The 23,912-nt window shown below is 35.2% G+C and overlaps 1 protein-coding gene across 8 annotated transcripts in view; it reads right to left on the reverse strand.

The window, feature by feature from the left end:
• Positions 1-23,912, reverse strand: part of NR4A3 (nuclear receptor subfamily 4 group A member 3) — a 35,287-nt gene that overhangs the window by 5,844 nt on the left and 5,531 nt on the right. For all 8 annotated transcript variants that reach the window (XM_016424088.2, XM_007498982.3, XM_056805907.1 and 5 more), the window contains 5 exons: positions 22,311-23,233; positions 18,626-18,755; positions 18,029-18,201; positions 11,276-11,475; positions 8,464-8,642 (listed from right to left, as the gene is read on the reverse strand). In XM_016424088.2, the coding sequence (XP_016279574.1) occupies positions 8,464-8,642; positions 11,276-11,475; positions 18,029-18,201; positions 18,626-18,755; positions 22,311-23,231 (1,603 nt within the window). In that variant the 5' untranslated portion in view covers positions 23,232-23,233. The remainder of the gene's footprint in view (positions 1-8,463; positions 8,643-11,275; positions 11,476-18,028; positions 18,202-18,625; positions 18,756-22,310; positions 23,234-23,912) is intronic.

Consider the following 23,912-nt stretch of genomic DNA (forward strand, 5'->3'; position numbering starts at 1 on the left):
ACCTATAATTTAAAAAACCCTTACCTTCTGTCTTACAACCACTACTGTAAATTGGTTCCAAGGCAGAAGAACTGTTAAGGGCTAGGCAACGGGGTTAAGTGGCTTGCTGAAGGTCACATAACTAGGAAGTATCTGAGACCAGATTTCAACCCAAGACCTCCTGCCTCCTAGCTCTCAATCCACTGAGCCACTTATCTGCCCCATATATATATATATATATATATATACACACATTTGTCTATTTACAGGTCATCCCCGCAAAAGAATGCAAATTTCTTGAGGGCAGGGGCAATTTCATTTCTATTTTTGTGATCTCAGCATTTAGCACAGTCCTTGGCATATAGTAAACAATTGCTTATTGATTGATTGGAATTAAGATAGAATCAGTTTCTGCCCTAATTTTTAAAGTCAGAATTTTTATATCTTTGATACTACAGCATCTGAAATAAGAACTCACTGCATATTCTAAGGATTCCTAAAAATGGGGAAAAAATGAGTTCTATATTTTCATTTAAATGTCATATTTATTCTTTCTGATTGCAAAAGTAATTTCTCCAGTATAAGAGTCAGCCAGAAAACTAAAGAAATTAGCCAGATATTTTTCTCAAAAATTTTCTCTTGGCTTTGACAGTGTAGAGTGGATAAAATTTGGTGAAATTAGGTATGTATAGGAAATTGCAATGAGCTTAATTCAAGCAAAAATTTGGTTGAAATGAGGGTCCTTGGAACTAAATCTCTTCAAAGGTTGGACTTAGTTAAATGATACATGTGAATTCCAAGAACATTTTCCCTAAGAATGCTAAAGGAATCTTACTAGATTTTAACCTACAAAGCAATTCACAAATAACTTCTACTTTTCTTGATTTAACTAACCCACAGAATTAAAAGATAGCATATACTGACGATAGACCCAAGGGCAGGCCAATTTAATCCATTTGCTTCGGGTTCTTTAGTAAATAGTCACTGAATTTCTGATCCAGAAAAATCCAAAGAATGATCTTTATATATTTTAGGCTAAGAGGACTGTTCTTTTTTTTTTTTAAACCCTTACCTTCGTAATAACCAATGTTAAGCATTGGTTCCATGGCAGAAGAGCAATAAGGGCTAGGAAATTGGAGTTAAGCTACTTGCTCAGGGTCACAGTTAGGATGTGTCTGAGGCCAAATTTGAACATTCCTGACTCCAGGCCTGACCTCTCTACCCACTAAGCCACCTAACTGCCTAGCTATGTTTTTAATGGGATTATGAGATTAAGAGATGAAAGAAATTTTGGAGGTAATCTAGTTAAGAGACTTGGTGGCTCAGGGGATTGAGTGCTGGCTTTGCAGTCAGATTGACTAAATAGACTATTTAAAGTATTTGTTATGTGATTCTGGGCAAGTCACTTAATCTTTCTCAGCCTCAGTTTCCTCATCTGTAAAGTGGGAATAACAATAGCACCAATTTACAGCTAGGTATTATTATTATTCAACCCTGTCATGTTATAAATAAGGACTAAAGTTCAGGAGGTTTAGAGATTAATTTAATGTTATAAATCTAGTAAAAGTATGAATGAAGGCTGGAATTTTGAACCCAGATTTCCTCCATTTGTCTAGTGCTTTTTATAATAAACAAGGTGATAAACTGTCATCTCATTAACATCAAATTTAAATTCCATAAATAATAAGGTATATAAAATTAATGCAAGAAGATTAATGATAACCTAGGAATCAATCTTTTCATGTAATAAAATACCCAGTATTCAGCAACAATTTCTTTGTTACACAATGCCCCACCTCCCTTGAATAGAATTCATGTTAATTATCAAAATAAGGAAACTAAGCAATGTTTGAGGCCTAATTTAGGGTGAGAATTGATAATGAAATTCTGTAATTGAACCTTCTTATAGCCAAATTCACAGAAGGTGCTTGGGAGTTTTCTTTGCTTCCCTACCAGTTGTGAAAGCTCAATAACTATGGCAACCATTATTTATTCAGTGAATTCAAGTGGAGATCAATACTCACTGCCATCTCTATCAGTGCTAGGCCTGGAATTCCACAAGGAATTCACAAGACACTCTTATTAGAAACCAAAGACATTTCAACCATCCTTTGTTATTTTGATCATATGCTGAGTTTTTTGCTTATCTTTTAAAAAAAGAGTTAAAATAAAATAAATCTAGAACTGTTTCTAGTTTCCAGTACGAATATAAAATGCTAAAGATTTACTATGTTTTATAACCTTCCAAGAGACTACTTAAAACCCAAAGCACTGACATTTTGGCTAAAGAACCCTTTTCTGGATGCTTTTTTAAATGGCTTCAGAGATATTACCTAGCACCAATAAGCTTGGGGAGGAATATTCATGCTATTTATCCTGGGGTTTGAAGGAGGAGAAAAATAGGAGATATAGGGCTGATTACTACTTGGAAATCCTTTTATTCATCTCTTAGACTCACTTTTTTATTCAATGCAAAGTTATTTAAAAAGTCCTTTTTCAGTCTTCTCAAGCCTCTAACCCCACCCTGCCTGCACAAATAATCTCACCTGCCTCATTACTAAGAAGACAGAAAGCATCTGATATGAGCTTTTCCAGTCTCTTTCCTGCCCATTTTCAAATCTCTCTATAGTATCATCCTCATTTTCCTTCATGGCTAATGTCCTTCCTTATAAATGCTTCTCCGTGTGCCTTGGATCCAAATCCCACCCACCTCCTCTGGGACTTTACTCCATCAATCATTCCCTCTCTCTAGCATCTTTAGTTTCTATTTCTATGTTCCTTTCTTTTTGATTGGCTACATTATCAGATTTTATTCATCTTAAAGGCACAACCAAAAATATCTTGTCTTTGACTTAATTCTCCTTTTGTCTTATTCTTCATAGCCAAACTTGAAAGACAATGCTCTTCCCTTGCACTCATTCCCCAACTACATGAATAGTCTTCTCCTCTCCAAATCTAAAAGATTTTTTAGTCCTTATCATTCTTGACTTGCCCATAACATTGTCTACCACTTCATTTTCTAAATAGTTGTCTCCTCCTTTTTTTTTATGATGTTGCACTCTCATAGTTGCACTCTCATACAAGAGTAGGAGAGTTGCACTCTCCTATTTCTCTGACCATTCCTTCTCAATTTTCTTTAGTGCCTGCTTTCCCTCTGCTATACCTTAACTCTCTCTCTCCCTCTCCCTCTCCCCCCTCACTCTGTTTCTCTCTCTCTCTCTCTCTCTCTCTCTCTCTCTCTCTCTCTCTCTCTCTCTCTCTCTCTTTCCCCTTCCTCCCTTTGCTCCCTCCCTCCCACTCCCAATTTCCACCATACTTGTTCAGACAGTTCACTGAGGCCTCAGAGGCCATTTTGTTTTACTGTTTCTTCTACACAGATGATTCCTAAATCTCTATCTCTAGCCTAAATCTTCCCTTTGGGCTCTAGTACCACATTTCCAAATGCCTACTAGATATTTTCACTTCACTTTATTTAACCATCATTTTTTCAAACTCAGCTTGTCCAAAAGTAGACATCATCTCCCTTCCTTTGTTACCCAATAGTTTTTCTTTATTCATCCTTATTCTCCCACTCAGGCTTGAAATTCTAGAATCATCTTTGCTTTTTCTGTCTTATTCAACACTCGCATCCATTAAATTTCTAAGTTTCATTGACTCTACTTCCATCATATTTCTTACCATAATCCCCATTGCTATCATACTAGTTTATACTCCTGAGCTTTATTGCAAGAGTATCTTGAATATGAACTCTGTTACCCAAGGTTCATAGTCCTGCTAAATATGAGACATAGACTCATCATAGACCAATATCTATGATGTTAGTGTTCTTTTCTTTTTCACAAAGACTAATATACTCAGGGAACTCAATCACCTCATGTTCCCCTGACGGCTCTTTGCAAAAGAAGCACATACACAAAAAAGAAAGGTACCTTAACCACTACACCTAGAGAAGTATGTTATTATGTTATAAACTAAATAGCAGAGACCATATCTAACTTAAATTTCATTTCTGCACAACACCCAAGTGTTTTGCATACAAATACAACTTAATCAAATAAATATTAAGTGTCAATTGTATGCAAAACACTTGGGTGTTGTGGAGAAATGAAATTTAAGTTGCATGCAATCTCTCTGCAATAGTAAGTATATCTAGGTTTACACACACCTACACTCATATGGAAACTATGCCTTTTATCCCCTTCACAATAAATAGTTCTGTGGTTTTGATCTCCATATCTCTGTTTATGCTATTCCTTTTTTCTCAAAATACTTGTCAACCATCTATATCTTCACCTACTGACATCCTACCCTACCTTCAGTTCCTAGCTCAGATGTTATTTCTTGCCATCCCTCTCTGCCCCTCTAGATATGTTTTGTACTCCTATAGCATCTGGTTCCAAAACACATTGTGATTGTGTTTTTGTGAATTTCATTTAACCTATTAGAACTTGTTTCCCCATCTATAAAATAGGCATAATGCTTGTAATACCTAAATGACAGGATTTTTTTTTTCTGAGAACAGTGCTTCAAAAAACTTAACACACTATGATCATTATGATTATCCTTGTAGTATAGATATTTGTTTACTCCTCTTTCCTAAATTACAAATTCTTCAAGGCTATGGAGTTATATCTTATTCATCTTTGTGCCCTGTTTAACACCTAGAATAGGTATTATTCCTTGCCTATAGAATAGGTTGAAATATATTTGTTGAATGGAACTGGAACTAAATTTTGAAAATAATTTAAAAATTCTATCATAAGTGTATATAAGCTAGACTAAAATGACTATTTTTTTTGGTCATAAAACTTCCATTTTTTTTTGTACTTGGATCCACAAATTCTGGATTTTTTATTCAATTCAATTCATAGCATAGTTATTAAATGTCTTCTATGTGCAAGGAACTGTGCTCCTTGTTGATAATACAAGAATGAAAATAGCACAATCTGGCTTTTTTACACTATCTGCTTATGAGCTATTTACTTATCATGACTATACTTCAGCACATTGCTACTCAGTTCTCACTTCCATCCTTTGCCTGAAACTTGCTTCTTTTCATTCAAGTCTCAGTTCAAGTGTGACTTTCTCCATTAAATTTTTCCTGATCACTCTCACTAAGTAATCCTTCCCCACTAACATTTTCCTAGAGTACTGTTTTGATCTCATCTTTGCCGTGTCATATTTACTATCTCAAACTTGTGAATATTGTATCCCCCTCTACTTATCTAAAAATGATACACAGCCCCTGCCTTCAAAGAACCCATAATCTAATTAGTCATTTTCCGGTATGGAACATTCTAGCCATTCAAATGTATATGTTTTATAGGAATGTTTCAATAATGAATTAAATTGAACTAGAACCATTGGAGCATATGCCCTTAGAAGGGAAAGGAATTTTGAAGTGTAAACCTTAAAATTTCTTAGACTTATAAATGTTGGAAATTTCACCATTGGGAAATTTCATACTTGGAAAATTTCTTACTGATAGTCTATTGGAATGTGAACCCCATTGGCATGGGAGGTTCCTCCTCCTCCCTTCTTATAAGAAGAAATTTTAAGGTTTACAGAAGGCATATATTGGAGCCTTCCACCCAGTGCAGGACTCCACCTTGATATTCCCAATAGATGGTTGTATGATTCCTCTATCGCTTCTAGTGACCAGTTGCTCACTGTAAGGTCGTCTATACCAATTTGTAGTAACTAACCATTTTAAAGTACTTCCTTTATATTGAGCTAAAATCTGTATCCTCTGACCTCCTATTCTCCCTTCTTTCTCACTCCCTTACTTGATACCAAACCTGCTCTTTTCTCTTACTAAGATATTCATGTTCTTGTCTCCTTTCTTTCCCCTCAGACCATATCCTCTACTCCTTGCCTCTATTCCCAGACTTGACTTCATTTTCTGACACTTGAATGAGCCACCATCTTTATGTTCCTTTTTTCTTCTCTAGTCCTTCTGCCATTGCAAGCCTGCAAATTCTTAACGTTGAGTAACCCCCACTATTGAATTCTTCTGTCTGTGCTCCCATATTATTGAGTATTACTAGAGAAAGCTATGAAATTGAACAAATTTCATTTTTTCTAAATTTTTAGAGCATAACCTCAACAAGTGCCTTACTGGTGCTTGGTACTATCTCATCCATAGAGACTAATAGAATTGGAAGAAGCCTTTGAGGTCTACAATGTAACTTAAGCTATACCTGAACTGGAATCTATCTGCATCATCCCTGACTAGATGCTATCTCCATTTAAAGAGCTCACTACCTATTCAGATAACCTATAGAGACATCTTTACATAACTCTAATTGCTATAGAATGTATCTACTTCATAGAATTGTTGTGAACAATCAAATAGGAAAATTTACATAAATTTTTATATAACTTTTAAAAACCACTTTTTATCCTAGTAATAATTCCAAGACAAAGGGAATGGGCTAGGCAAACAGGGTTAAGTGACTTGCCCAGGATCACACAGTTAGGAAGTTAGTAGATTTGAACTCAGGACCTCCTGACTTCAGACCTGGCACAAGTCAACTAGCTGCCCTTTGTTTTACAAATCTTAGAGAATATTCTAAACACAAGGCATTATTATAATTAATTATCAAACCAAAATGTATCTCTTTCTATCTTCTAATCATTTTTTTTTTTACTATGCCCTTGTTGGTCAATTAAAATGAATGTAATCTACTTTTATATCACAGATCTTCACATATTTGAAAACATCTATCATGTTTTAAATATTTTTCTTTTTTCCCAAATCATCAACTATTTTCCATCCCCAACACTTCTGGGAGATAGTATATCTTCTTACTTCAATGAAAAAAGTATGGCTACCCAGGCAATCCCCTAATTTCTAAGAAACTTCTCCAGATCATTGTCTACTTTTTCCCTTCCATCTGCCTTTTGGAAGAGGCATCCCATTCAGCCACTAAAGTAATTTTCCTCAAGGTCCAGTTTGACCACATCATCCCCCTATTCAGTAAGGTCTAGTGGCTCTCTCCTACACTTTACTCCTTGCCATTTACTCTTCAATCCATTGACACCAGCCTCCTGGGTGTTTCATGAACAAGATACTCTATCTCTTGGCTGCTGACATTTTCTCTGGCTGCCCCTGCTCATCACTGCCTATTATAACTTTCCCTGGCTTGCTTTAAGTCCCAACTAAAATTTCATTTACTACAAGAAGACTTTTTCAACCTCTCAATTCTAGTGCCCTCCCTTTAAAAATTATTTCCTATTTATCCTGTATATAACTTGTTTGTTTCCCAAATAGAATATGAGTACCTTGAGGATTCCTTCTCTTTTCGTATCCCAAGAGCTTATCATGGTGCCTAGCACAAACAAGGTATTTAATAAATTTTTATTGACTATTGATTGACTTGCTCCAGCAATTATCTCTCTAACACATATAACTTTAATCTCTCTAATATGTCCACAAACATGCTCAGATCTCCAAAATCCTTTTTTAGAAAGGCCTGTGGATTTTTTTATTCCCATTCAGCTACTTTGCCATTTCTCTCTTACCACTTCCTTCACTGCCAAATTCCTTTAAAAGCTTGTCTGCACTCAAATGCCTCTAATTCTTCCTCATACACTCCACTCTCCCCTTTAGCTTTATAATAATATAGTTTCCGTTCTCTCTACTCTACTGAAATGGATTTCTTAAATGTTCCCAAAAAGCTTTTATTCAGTCTTCATCTCTCTTAAGCTGACACTTCTGACTAACCATGTCCTTTGGATATTCTCTCCTCCCCTAGTTTTTGAGGTACCATATTATTCTTAGCCTTTTATGATTCTAAAAACTTCTGCCTTTTCTGATCACTTAAGGTTTACATTTCTGAAAGTACTGCTTTCACTCTTATTTTCTCTCTTAGTTACTCTCATTCACTTCTTTTATTTTATCTCTCATGTCAACATAAATATAGTCTCCATCTCTAAGTAAAGCCCTTAATTCCAAACCAACATCTGGAATTGCCTACTGTAACACATATACTCCTGAATGTCCTGCCAGCATTCCAATCTTAACATGTCCAAAACTAAACCCCTTTTATAGAATTATGATACATTCACAAGTATCATAGCTATTTGTATATATTCTATATCTCTGTTAGACTGCATTTTTCATTAATTCAGGGATGCTGTCTTATCTAAAGTTCTCATTTCCTCACGTGGTGTTTAATAAGTGTTTATAGAATTGGAAGGTATGTAGTATCTAAAAGAAATCACATCTATTCCAACATTGGCTTCCCCTATCCTACAGTGAGTGTGGTGAGGAGGAGAGTTGGGATACTGCAGGGTGACATTTATGGCCAGTAAAATTAAAAGGCAGAAATACTGTTTGTTCATCCAAAGTTTAGCCCAACTTTTAACAATCTAAATCCAAGTAATGGTTAAGTTTACATTTCTACCAGGTGAGCTCTTTATAACTTAGCAAACACATGGAAAGAAGAACTGAAGAATTGAACTTAAGAAGAGAGTATGTACCTGTAATCATACTGAGAGCTGATAAGCATGCTAAGGCGGGGATGTCGAGGTTAAGGCTCTTTAAGTTTAAGGAAAAGTCTTTAATTGAATCGAGCCATTCCCCAAATCCACGAAGGCACTGAAGTCTATGAAGCACAAGTCCATTGCAGAATACAAACTTATCTTCAGCTGTGTTAGATCTGAAATTAAAAATAATTCCAGAATATTTTACAAATATGCACATTATTATAAATATATGCACTCAAATAACCACACTGTGTCATTTAGAACCTAACATGTTGTCCAACACATGCAAGCACTCATGTTTAACAATATGCTTCTTATTCAGTGTAAGTCTTCAACAAGTTTCCTTGCTTTAGCTTACTTGGTGGAAATTTTAAGTCTATAGTTAACTAGTATACTTGATCACATTTGCTGAGTATCTTTCCCCCAACAACCTTTTAGGGAGATATGGGTAGTTCAAATATCATTGATCCCTCACCCCCCTTTTCATTTTGCTTTATAGGAGAGGAAACTGATAGAGAAATATTTTAAGTTGTCCATAATCACATGGTTAGTGTCAACACTGTAATGCAAACCCATGTCTTCCAATTCCACATTCTAAGTTCACCACAGTACACCATACTGCCACTAATAATTTTTAATATCTCACGTCCAAACGGGATTAGGGTTAACCCAAAGACATGAAGAAAAAGAAAAATCTCACTCTATGCTAAATATTTTGCAAGGTATTCACTGAAATATTATTATTTGAGAGACTTTTGAGAAAGTTATTTAACCTTTCTGAATCTCAGTTTCTTCATCTATAAAATTAGAGAATCGACTAGATAGAGCATCTCTGAGATCCCACCTGTGACTTATTGATAAATAGTGATGTATACTGCCATGAAATTTATAAAGATGATTCAAAATCTATAATTATAATTGATTTTTTACTTCTTAAATTAAAAAATCCAAGAATAAAGACATCATATTACAGATTCTAAAAATATGTAAATGTATATAAATTTATTGTAAAAAATAAAGTCAATATAAGTGCCAGAATATAATCACACTAAAAAAAATGCTCATTAAAATTCCTTTTCCTTTCCTTCTATGCTTTCTGAGCAGTGCTATCTTGATCTGTTTTCATTACTTTGTATTACTATTGATATTTCTATTTTTTCCCAATCTCATTTCTTTTTGGTTAAAAAAAAGTCCTCATAGTTGCAGCTTTCTCTTATCCTTATATTTAATAGTTTTCTTTTAGCCATATTTATATTATTTAAACTATACTATTTTTATGATGCAGATCTGTAAAAGGGAAAAGGAACAAATATATGGCACCTACTATGTGTCAGACCCTGTGTTATTTGCTTTACAAATATCTCATTTGATGATTATAGGGAATATCTAGTGTGGAAGCTGCCTTCAAAATGCAGACTAATTATTACAGTTATATATGTTAATTATAGTGTTTGAGAGTTGCCTAGGTCACTAAGAAGTTGAGTGAACTCTCTATGGTCACACAGTAAGTTTTATTTCAGAGGTAAGACAAGAACCTGTCTCCCTGATTCCAAGGCCTACCTTCCTAAGGGTGCCCTTCATTTCCTTTATTAATAGCCCAAGTCTAATTTTTGTATGTGTGTGCTTCCTGCCCCCCCCCCTTCATTTCTTAACATATCTTTCTAGTTTACCTTATTGCCTTCCTATCAATGGGTGTCTATTCTTTTGAAAAAAGCACTTCAAGAATTAGGAAACATGAGTTCAGAAACACACTGTCTATATAAACACTGGCAAATTATTTCCCTTCAGTTCTCATGTTTTAAAAATGGGTATAGGATCATAGATTGAAAATTGTAAGGAACTTTAAAAGTAATTTAATCTAATCCTTTTATTTTACCGATGAGAAAACTGAGGCCAAGAGAGGTAGTGACTTGCCCAATTTAATACATAGGATTTGAACTCAGTTACTCTGACTCCATATCCAGCATTATTTCCACATCAGAGCACTGACAGTGATATTTTATACTATCTTCCTCCTAGAGCTGTTGGGTAAGAAGAATTTTATGAACCACAACATGATACTTAAATGATGATGGCTGTGGTGCCTCATTTAGATAAGACAACAGGTCTGACTTACATGTTTATGTGACCTAACCTATCTCCCATGTTATAATTAAAAAAAAAAATCAGACAAGAAACCTCTCAGATGGTATAAAATACCATTTAAAAAGAATGGGAAGCCAGATCTGCTACTTTCTGTAATATTGGTGGTAAAGTATTGAACAATTATCTCCTGAAAACATTTTCAAGGCAATGAATGAAAGACAAAAAGAACTGTTAAAAGAGATATTACATTTATAATTGTACTCTCATAAGTCCCTGAATGACTAAAAAATGCTCCTTTTCTTCATTAGTATTGGCAATTTAATTTTATTGGTTAAGAATACTTCAAATATTCTCTAGAAGTAAAATGCCTGGCACATAGTAATTGCTTAATAAAGGCTTATTGACTTGACTTTGCATAATTGTATTAACTCTTTCAGGCCACTAAGTAGAATATATATTATAACGTATATTGAAAACTGTAACATTTTACATGGCACTCTAGAGTTCTTGAAAGAATTATGCAATTTCTTAATGAAGCAGATTTGCTAAGGAAATGGGTAAGGAACTTTTATATGTGTTTCTTTGATTTAGAATAGTCTCAGTAACTGAAATTGCCAATAGAGCCAATTTTGAACTTTCTGAAAATGTGATAGCTTTCAGACATTTGAGTATGTGAATTTATATAGTAGAAGGATGATAGACAAGTCATAGAAGTCATTACCTGATGGAAAGTCTGAGTACAAATAGCTCCAAAAAGGCAGATTCTATTAGTAAAGTCTGATCTTCTTTAGGGAGATCCGTAAATCCTGGAATTTTTTCAGCCCAGTTCCTAGATACATCGATGGAGGCTGTCAGAAGGTTATAGAATTGTTGTACATGTTCTGCATCAGTGCCTGCTGCAGCCTGATCACCGGAACAGTACTGGAATGAAAACCACAGACAGGAATATCATCATTGTCATTGTCTAATGATTCATCATGAAAAAGATTCTTCCTGTAGAAATGGATTGACATCTGTTGAATGAGATGAGTGGAAAAACCTTTCTGAGCTTTCCTTTCCTCTCTATGGGGGCTTTGTTTGTGCTATCAAGCTCATTGCTCCCTTCTGTAAGCTTACGTCATCATAATAAGAGCCCTGTTTAGGGGTGGTTAGGCATGAAACCAATGATAGAGTCTTCCTATTACATGAAAAGACAATAAATTTTACAAAACAATGCATGATGGGTCAACCAATAGTGAAGATTTATTGTACATACAGACAAATATATGCCCTATTTATTTAAATATTGTCATGAGATTAGAGTCAAGAAGTCCTGAGTTCAAACTTTAGGCATATATTAGCAGTGTGACTTGGGCAAACCATTTGATCTCTGTTTGTCTCAGTTTCTTCATCTGTAAATACAATAGCCCCTCTCAGGTTTCTTGTGAGGATCAAATGAGAACATATGTAAATTGTTTTGTGAACCTGAAAGTGTTAAACAGATGCCATTATTATAAATTACAAGGATGATGATAATGGTGGTGGTGGTACAACTGGATTTTCCTATGATGCTCACATTGAAAGAGTAGAGACTACTCCCTGGTTTGGTTTTATTCTAATTGGCATGGGTGCTTTGACCTGCTGTTTTTCTAATATTGACTAATTCACCCCTTCTTAGGTAGTTGTTATATTAATGTTGAACTTAGTACAGACATACAATCTACTGCAGCTCAGAATGACTTAGTTCAAGAGATCCACCAGCCTAATCAATCTCCAGGTAGCAGGGATTACAAGCATGCTCTATGCTCGACAATTACATTTATTAATACAATTATTATATGTAAAGTATGCCAATATGCAAAAGAATATTTTCATTCACTGAACTCTTGAAAAATATTTAATTTCACCAATACCTTTGTTTTCAGGGTTGGTAGTAAAAATATATCATAATTAAATGGTCTTAATTTTAAACAAGTCTTTGGTCCATAATTTCCCTTTCACAACCACATGGAAAAGGAAGGTTACCTTATATTTCCTACTAATCCAGGGTTTTAGAATATGCTACTACTCATCCATTCAGCTCTTTATTGATTTAGCTCTGTTGGCTGGATGAAAAAGTTGTTATTATTCAGATATTTGCTTTGCGACTTGTTGGAAGAGGGAAAATGAAGAGTCCATCTCAATCATATGATTGTATCTTTTCCTCTTTAGAGAGAAGAACAAATTAACAATGAGTAAGTGGGACTGATATCATTGTTCCCTGCAGCCCAGTCCTACTAACCTAGGACAATAAAACTTCCTTGTGTTATATAATTTATGAATGGCAGTAGTTAAAGGCATAAAAAAGTTCCCCACAGTTGAAAGTTAAAAGCTAATGGAAATTTAATACTTAAGATTATACTCAAGCTATTATTATCCCCTCTGAGAAGCCTCCAGACTCTACTGTTAATTCTCTTTTCCTATTCAAATTATCTTTCATGTACCTATCTGTGAAAATATTTTATCTCCTCAGTACAAATTACATTCTTTGAGAGCAGGGTCTTTTTTCTTTTTTTTGGCCTTGGTATTCTCAGCATCTAGTACAATGTCTCTGATGAGTGATAGGTGCTTAATATGCAGAATTGACTTGAAAGATGGGATGCACAGAAATTTAATAGTGTAACATGTAGGAAATACAGATTGAAGAAATATTGTTCTGTACTGGATGTAGATATGTAAGAATACTGAAAATGATCTTGAATGTCATTAAAATAACTCATATTTATGTAGTACCTTAAATTTTTGGAAGTATTTTAATTTATTATCTCATTAGAACCTCAAAAAAACTCTCTAGGGTTGGTACTATATTATTCTACATTTCAAAAAGATTAAGAGACTAGCTTGTGGCCACAGAGTTAATAAGAATCACAAACAGAATTAAAACCTAGGCCTTTAGATTCCAAGTCCAGCATTCTGGTTTGTAAAAACTTCTCTTTAATTCAGACTGCTTCAGACTTCTTAGGTACTACTTTTTTCTTTCTCTTAGTTGTTCTGCCTAAAATCATGTCAATCTGTCAATCTCCTGAATGCTTAGTTAACAATGAAATATTGATAATAATCACTAGTATCAAATGCCTAATGGATATAACCCCTTGTTACCTAGAATGAAAATAATAATTTAGTCCAATAACAAGTAATAAAAAACTACTTTACATTCTTAACATCATATTAATATTAGATTAATATTTCATTAAAGTTAGAACAAGATAGGAGCTTTAGAGCAAAAGAAATAATTTGGATGAAGGAAAAGAAAGAATTTTTTTAAAAACTTGAAGGTATAATCCATTATTCACATTACTTTAAAAAAACAACAACTAAAACATTTTACTTAATAGCAGATCTGAGGCAAGAAAATCAGGTCTCTTGTCTCTCTACCCAGACTAGAGCTATGAAAGCAATTGCATCTCCAATTATAATATTATAACTTCATAGTAAATTAAGTTGGATGCATATTTGGTTTTCCTTATCTAACCTAATGTATTTAAATCTATAAAGGGTTCTAAAATAATTAATACCCAACTACTTAATACCCATATTTCAAAATGTCTTACAATTTTCATTTTTTACTTCTCCAAAAATTTTTGTTTTTTTTTTGTCATGGTTTCCAAAATTTTAATTATGTTTCTCTAGTTGAGATTGCTTCCTCAGAAAGAAAAGTTTACATTATTATATCGACTCTTTAAAAGGTACTTCTGAGTACTTATTTTTTAAATATATGGAGAATGTGTGTGTATATATATATATATATATGTTATACACACAATTCTCACAATATACACAATTCTCAAAGGAGAATGTGTGCATGTACATGCACACATTCCCCTTTGAGTATTTAGCAGACAGAGCATATGCTCAAATATTGTTGATTTAATTAAAATGCTTTTCTAATACACAATGGCAAGTTTTGCTAACGGCTGTCTTGTTCTGAATAACGTTTCTTACATATGAGATTAGTCACTAATCTACCCTGATTGCCAAAAATCATCATAGTTTGATGAAGAAATACATAAAATGGCCAACAAATGGATACATAAACACATTTCAAAATTAGTAATTCCAAATTAGTAGCTTTCTGAATCATAGTATGAATATGTATTATTACTAACATAAAAGTAATTTTGAAACAGAAAGTAAATGAAAAAGTTGTAAGGAGAAATGAATCTAGCATGACATGGTTTGACAAAATAAATATAAAATAATCTGACTATTTTTCAAAAAAGGGAGTTGAGTCCAATGGTTAGAGTACAAGTCATGGAACTAAGAACTCGAATTCTTATGTTGGGATCTTAAAACTAACTTTGTGACTTTATCAAACTTCTGTCTCACCTTCTTCCAGTCGGAGAACATGATCACTTACCAATCTGAAAGGCTTACATTTTGGTATATGAAGATTAAATGTTTAACTTTTTAACTTATTCAGTTGTAGAAAATAAAGACTTTAATAATTAGAACAATTCAGCTACATGTCCAACTTTCTCTATATTCCCAGCACTTAGTGCAGTACCTGGCACATGGTAAAGACTTTAAAATGCTTTTTAGCTTGACTCATCATGATTGAAATGAGATAAAGAAAATCACTTAAAATATGAATTGCTATTAATTTAACATCTTCATGGAATCCAATAATACTGAATGATAAGGATTTAACATTTTAAAAATCACTATCAGACATAAAAACCATGGTGTGAATGGATATTATATGTCATATTATAATGTACAGAAAATGAACAATAAAGTATATTTTAGATTTTGATATAAGGTGATAAGTAAGGACTTAGAGGTATTATCTCTTAGACTTGGTAGGATAAAACTTATGATTGATATATATGGCGGTGGAGCTGTTTTTTGTTCAAAAGGAACAGATTATTTAGAAAGGTCAGCAGTATATTACTTTTTGTTATGAATATATGTTTTTGTTGGGATATTTATAAGCCTAAGAGTAAGAAGTACATTGGAAAGCATTTGAGTAAGGATAAAAGAATGGTAAAACATAAGTGATGTTATGGTGTATATGAACTACAGACTGCTTAACCAGATGGAAGAACTGAATGATGACTTTTTTTATAGATTATGAAACTGACTCAGGACAAAATATACCTAAAATGGATGGGTTTTGACTATCTGGACATCTGCTTGGGTCTTGTCCTACTAAAAATAAAGCATCTGATAAGTTTCTGATGTCTTGATGATGTTTTTCTTTTAAGAACCTAGAATAAATGACAAAGGAGAACTGGCATTCTGGACATGGTTTTTAGAGTCCAGTGATTGGAATGACAGGAAACCTTGAGAAAAAAATGACCAAGTCATCTTAGTAGACATAAAAGTCACAGTATAATTTGTACTTTGGACTTAATAGAAGGACATATGTCAGAGAATTCAGAGAGGAGATAGGCAGGTTCTCATGGCCTGAGCCTCTAAAAGGGAAATTGGTTCAAGAGATATGAAGAGACTTTCAAAAAAGGATACTCTGATTTTGCAATTGTAAATGATCCTGATGAGAAATAAAAAGGGGAGATCTTTATGAGATGGCTAAACAGGATCTCATTGATGAGCTCAGATTTTAAAAAGATAAAGAATATTGAACTTAATTGAAGATCAATATCATAGACCTATAAGAATACTGCTAGGAAAATTACTGAAGACTCAGAATGACCTGAGACCAGTGAAAAATTGTAAAGAAAAAAAAAAGAACTTTTAGTTTAGTTATATTAGAGGTCAGAAGAGTAAGAAATGAATAATTCCATTGTTTGGGGGTTGAAAAGATAATTATACTAGATGACAGGGAGAAAGAACAGTTATTAAATTATATTTCATCTGTTTTAGCACATAATCCTAGAAATACTTGAACAGAAAAGAAGGTGAGTTGGTCATATAGCAAAAGCAAACGATAGAGAGCAAATAGTTTGAGTTCTTCACGGGTACCTATACATTGTTAAGATACCTAGGGGAAAATATTTTGCACATTTAGTGGATCCCTTGCAGGAAAGATTTATGTGAGAATATGAATCAGAGTCACGCAGGATAAAAATATATTGTCATTCTGTGTCATTAAAAGGAGTACCCACATTGATGAGAACATGTATTTGTTGTAATATTTCCTTCTAGGAGGATATGATCAGAACTAGAAAGGCTCAAACAAAAACTAGCTAAAGGGAGAATGAAAACTAAGGTAAATGAGGAGATGACAAGAAAGAACTTAAATGTCTTCAGGTTATCACATGTGGGTGAATTACATCCCAGAGTACTGAGAGAAGTTATGAATATGACTGTAGAACTTTGAATGATTTTTGAGAAATCCTAGAAAAAAGATAAGGTGCCACAGGCCTAGAGAAAGGCAAACAAACTTATTTGCAACAAAGGGGAAGAAAATGGATTCATAAACCATAGGCTGGTAAACTTGATGTTTTTTTAAAAATTATTTAAACCCTTACCTTCTGTCTTGATTCCAATATTGTGTGTTAGTTCCAAGGAAGAAGAGTGGTAAGGGCTAGGCAATGGGGGTCAACTGACTTGTCCAGGGTCACACAGCTGGGAAGTGTCTGAGGTCAGATTTAAACCCAGGACCTCCTGTCTCTAGGCCTGGCTCTCAATCCACTGAGCTACCCAGCTGCCCCCTTGATGTTGATTCTTGACAATATTCTAGTGTATATTTGATGAACATTGACAAAAATAATTATAAATACTATTTCTAGCATCCAATTTATAAGTTCTCTCATCCCCTTTTGTGCCCTTGACAAATTTGATTAGCATAATATTTATGCCTTTATCCAAGTCACTGAAACAACACAGACCAGAAAAGGGCTAAGGACTAAGTCCTGCAGAATATATCACTAGTAATATCTTTCTAGTTGAAACATCAGATTATTACTTAACAGTCTTTAGATCTAGTCTCTCAAACCAGTCCCATATTATCTGCAAGGATATCATGAGAGACTTTGCCCAATGCTTTGCTGACATTCTATACTGTCTATCAGCGTTTCACTGATCAAAAACCTTATCTAAAAAAGTAAATTATATTAGTCTAATTTGACTTATTCTTAAATGAACCCATATAGTGATCTCTGCTTATTTTTGTATGTATGCAAACATGGAATGGGCTACCCTGGTAAGTTGTTATGTTTTTCATTACTGATATCTTTTAGCAGTGCCTGGCAAAGTGGTGGAAAGCATTTAGATTCCTTGGGCATGTTATAGGGGTGGGGGATTCATAATCATATTGGACTTGGGCTAGATGACCTCTAAAGTCCCTTATAACTGCAATTCTGTGAAATTTAAAATTTAATTGGCATAGCCATAAGGTATCATGTAGCAATATGTGACTGCACATCTTTGTTACAGAAAGGCTTACTTATAATGATACTTATTCCATCAGAAAACTACAAATCGAATGTATGGAATTCCTGAAATAGACACATCCTTCTCCTTTACTTGAGGTCAGAGTTTTATAAAAACTTACTCTGGAATAATCCAGGTCTCTGGAAGTTGAATCCGTTAAAGCTCGGACAAGGGCATTCATTACACTGATTGGAGGAGGAGGTGGAGAGGGCTGAGAAGGTTCCTGCTGTAAAGGGCTCTTTGGTTTGGAAGGCAGCCGACCTCTTCTTCCTTTTAGACTATCAGTACGGACAACTGATTTAAAAAGAATAAAAAATTTTGACCATCAAAGACATCCATAAATCACAAAAGAGAATCAAGACATGTTAAAAATGATTTTAAAAATCACTTATGCTATCTTCTAGAAGCAGAACTGAATTCTATATGTTCATTTCATAACTGAGAATTAAGATAAGTAGTATAAAAGGCATATCCTATCTAGAGCTAATAATGAGATATTGATAAAAATCAATTTAATTAAGACTACCATATTTATTTACATAAATTAATTGTCTAGAAACTAGAATGACACAAAATTTTAAAATTCAAATACATGTTAGCAACAAAACATTTGGGAGCACAAATGAATCCAGAAATTTCACTACTTAACAATAAAGCTGAATTTTTTTGCTCCTAAAATAAGTGGCTTTTATTAATAAAAAGTGCACAACTTTCTTACCTTCTTTAACCATGCCGACATTGAGACACTTCTGAAATCTACAGTATTGACATCGGTTTCGACGTCTTTTGTCTACTGGACAATTTTTATTTGCCAGGCAAACGTATTTTGCATTTTTCTGCACTGTTCTCTGACAAAATACAACATAGAGATAGTTAACTAATAGTTTCTTGAAAGAGCTAGGACCCGACAAGATGTATTTTAATTACAATGTGAAAAGTGACAGTGCAATTCGTATAATTAGATAAATTTAATTTCCTAACATACTAGCCTGCAGGAAAAACAATTTTATTAGTGTTAGCTGCTGACAATGAAAATCATCTGGGATTGTTGTGAAGCAAGTCCCAGGAGACAATTAACTTTGAATGATAAAATAATATCTGAAATTACCAGGTCAGAGCATCATACCTTTATGGATTAGATTATCTTCACTTGTAAATCCCCCTAGGAACAATTTTATTTTTGCTTCACTCCCCATAATTATTGTTAACCTTATTACAAAATCAAAATTCTTTAGAATGTACCTGTTTACTATGCTTATGTGAGTATATTATAGTGACTGGCATGTTAGCCATTGGAGGTAGAATAGAAAGGGGTTTGAACTAATTTCAGATATATAGAAAATTTAAGCATGTTATCATATAATTTTATTCAGCTTATATTACCCTCAATAATGTTAGAAAGTTACAATAAGATTTTAGATTTCAAGATGTGAAAAAATATTAATTTAAAATCATTCACTAAAGCCATCTCTCAGTGTTTCATCTTAGAATGGAGGTGACCCTTAGTTCTTGAAGGCTTTGCCATTGCATTACTATTCCTGGCAGGTCATACCAAGTTAGAAAGGCTTAAAGCAGTGCTTACTAATGGACAATATGTCTGTTATCTTTCTACTAATTTAGCTAAATTTGGAAAGGCTGGCCACTTAGAAGACTTATCACTGGTGGGAAAGGCCATAGCAAACTTAGGAAGATTGTCTGCTAAGAAAGGGATAGTTTGTGATCGATTTCATTGGAGTGAACAATGAGTGAACAAAACCCACAACAATGACATTTTTAAAGTATTTGGGAAAAAAAAAACATTAGTGGAGATAAAGTGATTTAGTGACAAATAAATTTACTATTAAAAACTCTCACAGACTCACAGTAGGAAGGGAGTATTATAATTCAAGTTTTTTGTCCATTGATATTTGAAAGAAACAAAAACTTTTCTTATAATCAAATATTTGTAGAATATTTCATCTCAAATGGCCAATGGCACAACCAACAAAATGGTGATCTTTTATAAGTCACATTTACTAGGATTAGAAAAAGAACCATGTAATTTTCATCTGGAATCATAGTTATTCTTTTTTTGTTCTATATCTGTAACTTCATTAGTGTGAAAAAATTTCCTGGTATGCAAATTCTCTCTACTGAGGCAGATCCACTGTTAGTCTTAGAGAGTTGCTGTGGATACTTAGAGGCTGTGACATGTCCATGGTCAGTCACATAATAATGCCAGAAGGAGGACTCAGATTTGCCCAGGTCTTCAGACTTCAAGACTCAGCCTTCTGTCTCTCTATACTTCTTTTTAAGTGAATGCAACATTAAAAATAAAATCCTTCCATACTCCAACATTAAAAGGAATATTGGCCTTAAAGGAAAGTTATGTGAAATGGTAATTATTTACTATATGAACACTCTGTCCAAAATTGCTCCACCTAACATCATATAACATTAACATCATTAATATACTGTAATCAAACCATGACAATAACCATAGATGTACCATTGTTCAGTCAATGCCTTATTAATAATATTTATTATAACACGATTCCCCTGAAACCAATTGCCTCCTTTAATTATTTCATCTCTAATGTCATCATCCTCCCTGCCCTACTTCCACTTAAAGAGTTTGACAGAATATGCCTATATTTAGAATAAAATTTTACAAATGACTATAAATCTAGGATTACCCAGCACAAAACAAAGTGGAAAATGAAAAATAATTTGGTCAATCAATGTAGAAAATGAATACAAGATAATCAGGGAAAAAATAATGCTTTTTTGATGACAAGTTTTACCAGGGCCTTTAAAATGATTGTAAAATTTCCCCATGTAACCTTTCTTATTTGGTTCGTTTCTGAGACTTCAAACTTCATTTAACAAGTCTTCTTAAGTAAAACTAAATTATAACAAGGTAAAAATTAAACATATATGTCAAATTTAATGTAAATTTCAGCTATATAAGTGAATATTCTCAACTGCAAAAGTTTTAAGTTCAATATTAACAACTCACATACACACACACACACACATTCATTCCCAAGTTCCTTTTCAATGACATTTTGAATAAAGCAGTTATACGATATAGAACAAGTTAATTTTAAGACTGGTAAATTTATTGAAAGCTAGAAGAATCTAGCTACTAAATGATGTTTCTTACAATGGAAATATAGCCCTTCCTAAAACTATACTTGTTCCTAAGATATATAGCAATCAAATTTCAGTGGCATTTTGTTTCAAGTACCATATATATTTTTCCAATAATCTAAAACATTTCCTTCATTTGCCATGTGACTACACAGTTTAGGAAGCAGGGGAGATCGTTATGGTTCAATAATTGAATTCACATAATTAACTACACTTCATGTCACATTTTAAAAGAATTCAATTTAATGGTGGAAGACCACTGGGTAAAATATGCTTCTGTTTCTTTAATTAACAGATTATTTTTGTTTGACTTGTTTATCTCCCCCCTTTTATGTATAGATTCTCATAAAATAACTGGAACAAAAGAAGGGCTATTGGTAGGACACAATGGAAATTTCTATTGTGGGATGTATTGTCTCATTCAACTTTCAATTATTCAGGGTTGATTATATTTGTGGATTATCCATGCCTTTCTTAATTTTCATTATTGTTCTGCTGCTCATCATCAGGCCTTTTGCTTGTTCTTTAGCAATTGCAACCAGGAAAAGGCACAAATTGGTAAATTCCAAGTCAAAGGCTTAAATAGCTTGAAAAGTAACTCTGGCATATCCTGGATAATAAAAGGATTTTAAAGGAAATGGCTTAAATGAAATTTCTGCATTAACTGTCAATTTCATATATCTGCGCAGTCCCTGTCATCTGCTGACAAGAAGTCATTTTTAATTCTACACCCAACTTACTAAAATCACTTTCTGTTCTCCACTCTAAAGCCTAGTTTTCATTCGTCCAACCTTTCCTCTCTTAGCTCTCCTCACTCCTTCCTCACCTTCCAAAAACAACTTTTCAGCAAAACATTGAGTGAATAGGTGGATTAGAACTCTTGTGAAGCTATAAAGGAGGGAGATCCTGAATCAGGTATGCATAGGGGTGTCTGTATGTTTTGTGCTAAAGTAGGCGGAATAATTAAGTGTTCTAGAAAGTCTATGAATGAGCAGCTGAGTGCAAGACTGAGAAGTTGAATGAGTCAATCAATTTCTCCTGAAGTCTGAACTAACTTCTAGATTGTGGTGGGGAGGCAGCTGCTCCTTGCCATTCCTTATTTACACATGGGGAGTTACCTTAAGGACCAGGAAAAAGAAAGTCATGAATAACTCGGATTTTGGGCTTGGATGCCAGTGGCTACATTTCTGGTCGGTAGGAAGGAGCCTAAGAGTCCGGGTGAGGAGAGATGGGGTGGGGGGGAGAGAAGAAAAGCGAACAGAGATGCTCACCTTGAAGAAACCCTTGCAGCCCTCGCAGGTGCGCACACCATAGTGTTGGCACGCTGCGTTGTCCCCACACACAGCACAAGTGCCCTCACCGGAGGAGGAGCTCCTACTGGGAGGTGATGGGAGGCTGGTACTCTCTCCTAGCAGACTGGATCCCGCTGAAGCGGCAGCAGGAGTAGGTGTCAGACTCAGCTGAGGGAAAGCCAAGGCGGCAGCCCTCTTGGTCAGCGGTAGCCCATAAGGGTGGCCCTCCATGGGGGCTGGCTGACCACTAGCAGCAGCCCGGTCTGCGACTCCTAGCTGGAGACTGAGATCATAGCAGAGGTGGTGGCCACCCACCGCGGCGGGGGTTGGAGGGTGAGGTGGCGAATGTTTGAAGGGGAACAGAGGGAAGCGGGCGGCAGCTGGCACGGTTTTCATTGGGGCATCCATCAGGTGACTTGTTGGGAGGCAAGTCTGGGTGGCCTGCAGCTGGTGTGTGTCGTCCCACAGGGACGTCTGCTGCGTGGGGAAGCTGGGCGTGGTCGGGGTGGAAGGGGGAGACTGCTTGAAGTACATAGAGGTACTGGGCATCACTTCCTCTTCAGAGGGGGAGGAAGGCGGCGGAATGGACGAATGATGGTGATAACTGTGCCCCCGGGAATCTTCCATCTTGACTTGGGGCCGGGGACCCGACGGCTGCATTTGGTATAGGCAAGAGGGTTTGCATTCATAACTCCCAGAATAACCCTCCATGAAGGTGCTGAAGCTGGGCAGGGAGGTGGTAGCTCTGGCTGTGATTTCAGTACTGCTTAAGTCCATGTTCAGTTTGGCATAATCCGGGTTCATGATCTCTGAGGCGTACTCGGATCCATAAGCATACGTCTGCGCGGCATAACTAGAACCAGGAGGTGAAGGGCTATATTGAGCTTGCACGCAGGGCATATCTGCAAAGAAGAAAACAAAAAGCCTCTGAGAAACAGGTATGAATCCTCCCTAAACTAAATAATCAGCAAGAGCGATTGCTGCCCCTCCCCCTTCAGTTTGTGAAGACAGGTCCCCTTCTCCTCCTCTGTTCCAGAAGCCGTCGAAGTCAAAGCTTGTTGCCTTTAACAGACACCAAAACCCAACCTTGCTCACTCCCCAGAAAAATTCCTGACTGGCTATACTATGTCAAAGGGCATATTAGGGAGGCGGTGTCCTCTGAAGCCAAACTCCAGGCTTGAACACAGTTCTGCTTGAGCCTTCCGCCAGCCCCGGGGAGCCTGGTGTCCACTGGTTAAAACCCAGAAACGTTCGCTAGAAGACTCTACTAAGAATTAACTGCAATGGTTTCATTGACAACCAAGACCTTGAGCGGGCAACTAACAGACTAGTAAATTAGTACCCTGTTTGTTTATTTCGGGAAAGAAGTGACCACTTCATTCACCCAGCCATAGACCATTTACCCATAAGAAACCGAGTTCATAAAGAAGCTGCCCAGCATCAGACTTAATGCTCATGGGGAACAGGGACATATTTATGAGTTCTGACAGAGAAGGTCAATCTTCTTTGAGTCGCTTTTCTTCCTAACACCCCCCCCCCCTTCCTAATAGTCCTGCTGAATACGCTGCAGCTCTCCTCTGC

The sequence above is a fragment of the Monodelphis domestica genome, chromosome 7, assembly GCF_027887165.1.
Source record: "Monodelphis domestica isolate mMonDom1 chromosome 7, mMonDom1.pri, whole genome shotgun sequence".
In the NCBI taxonomy this organism is placed as follows: Eukaryota; Metazoa; Chordata; class Mammalia; order Didelphimorphia; family Didelphidae; genus Monodelphis; species Monodelphis domestica.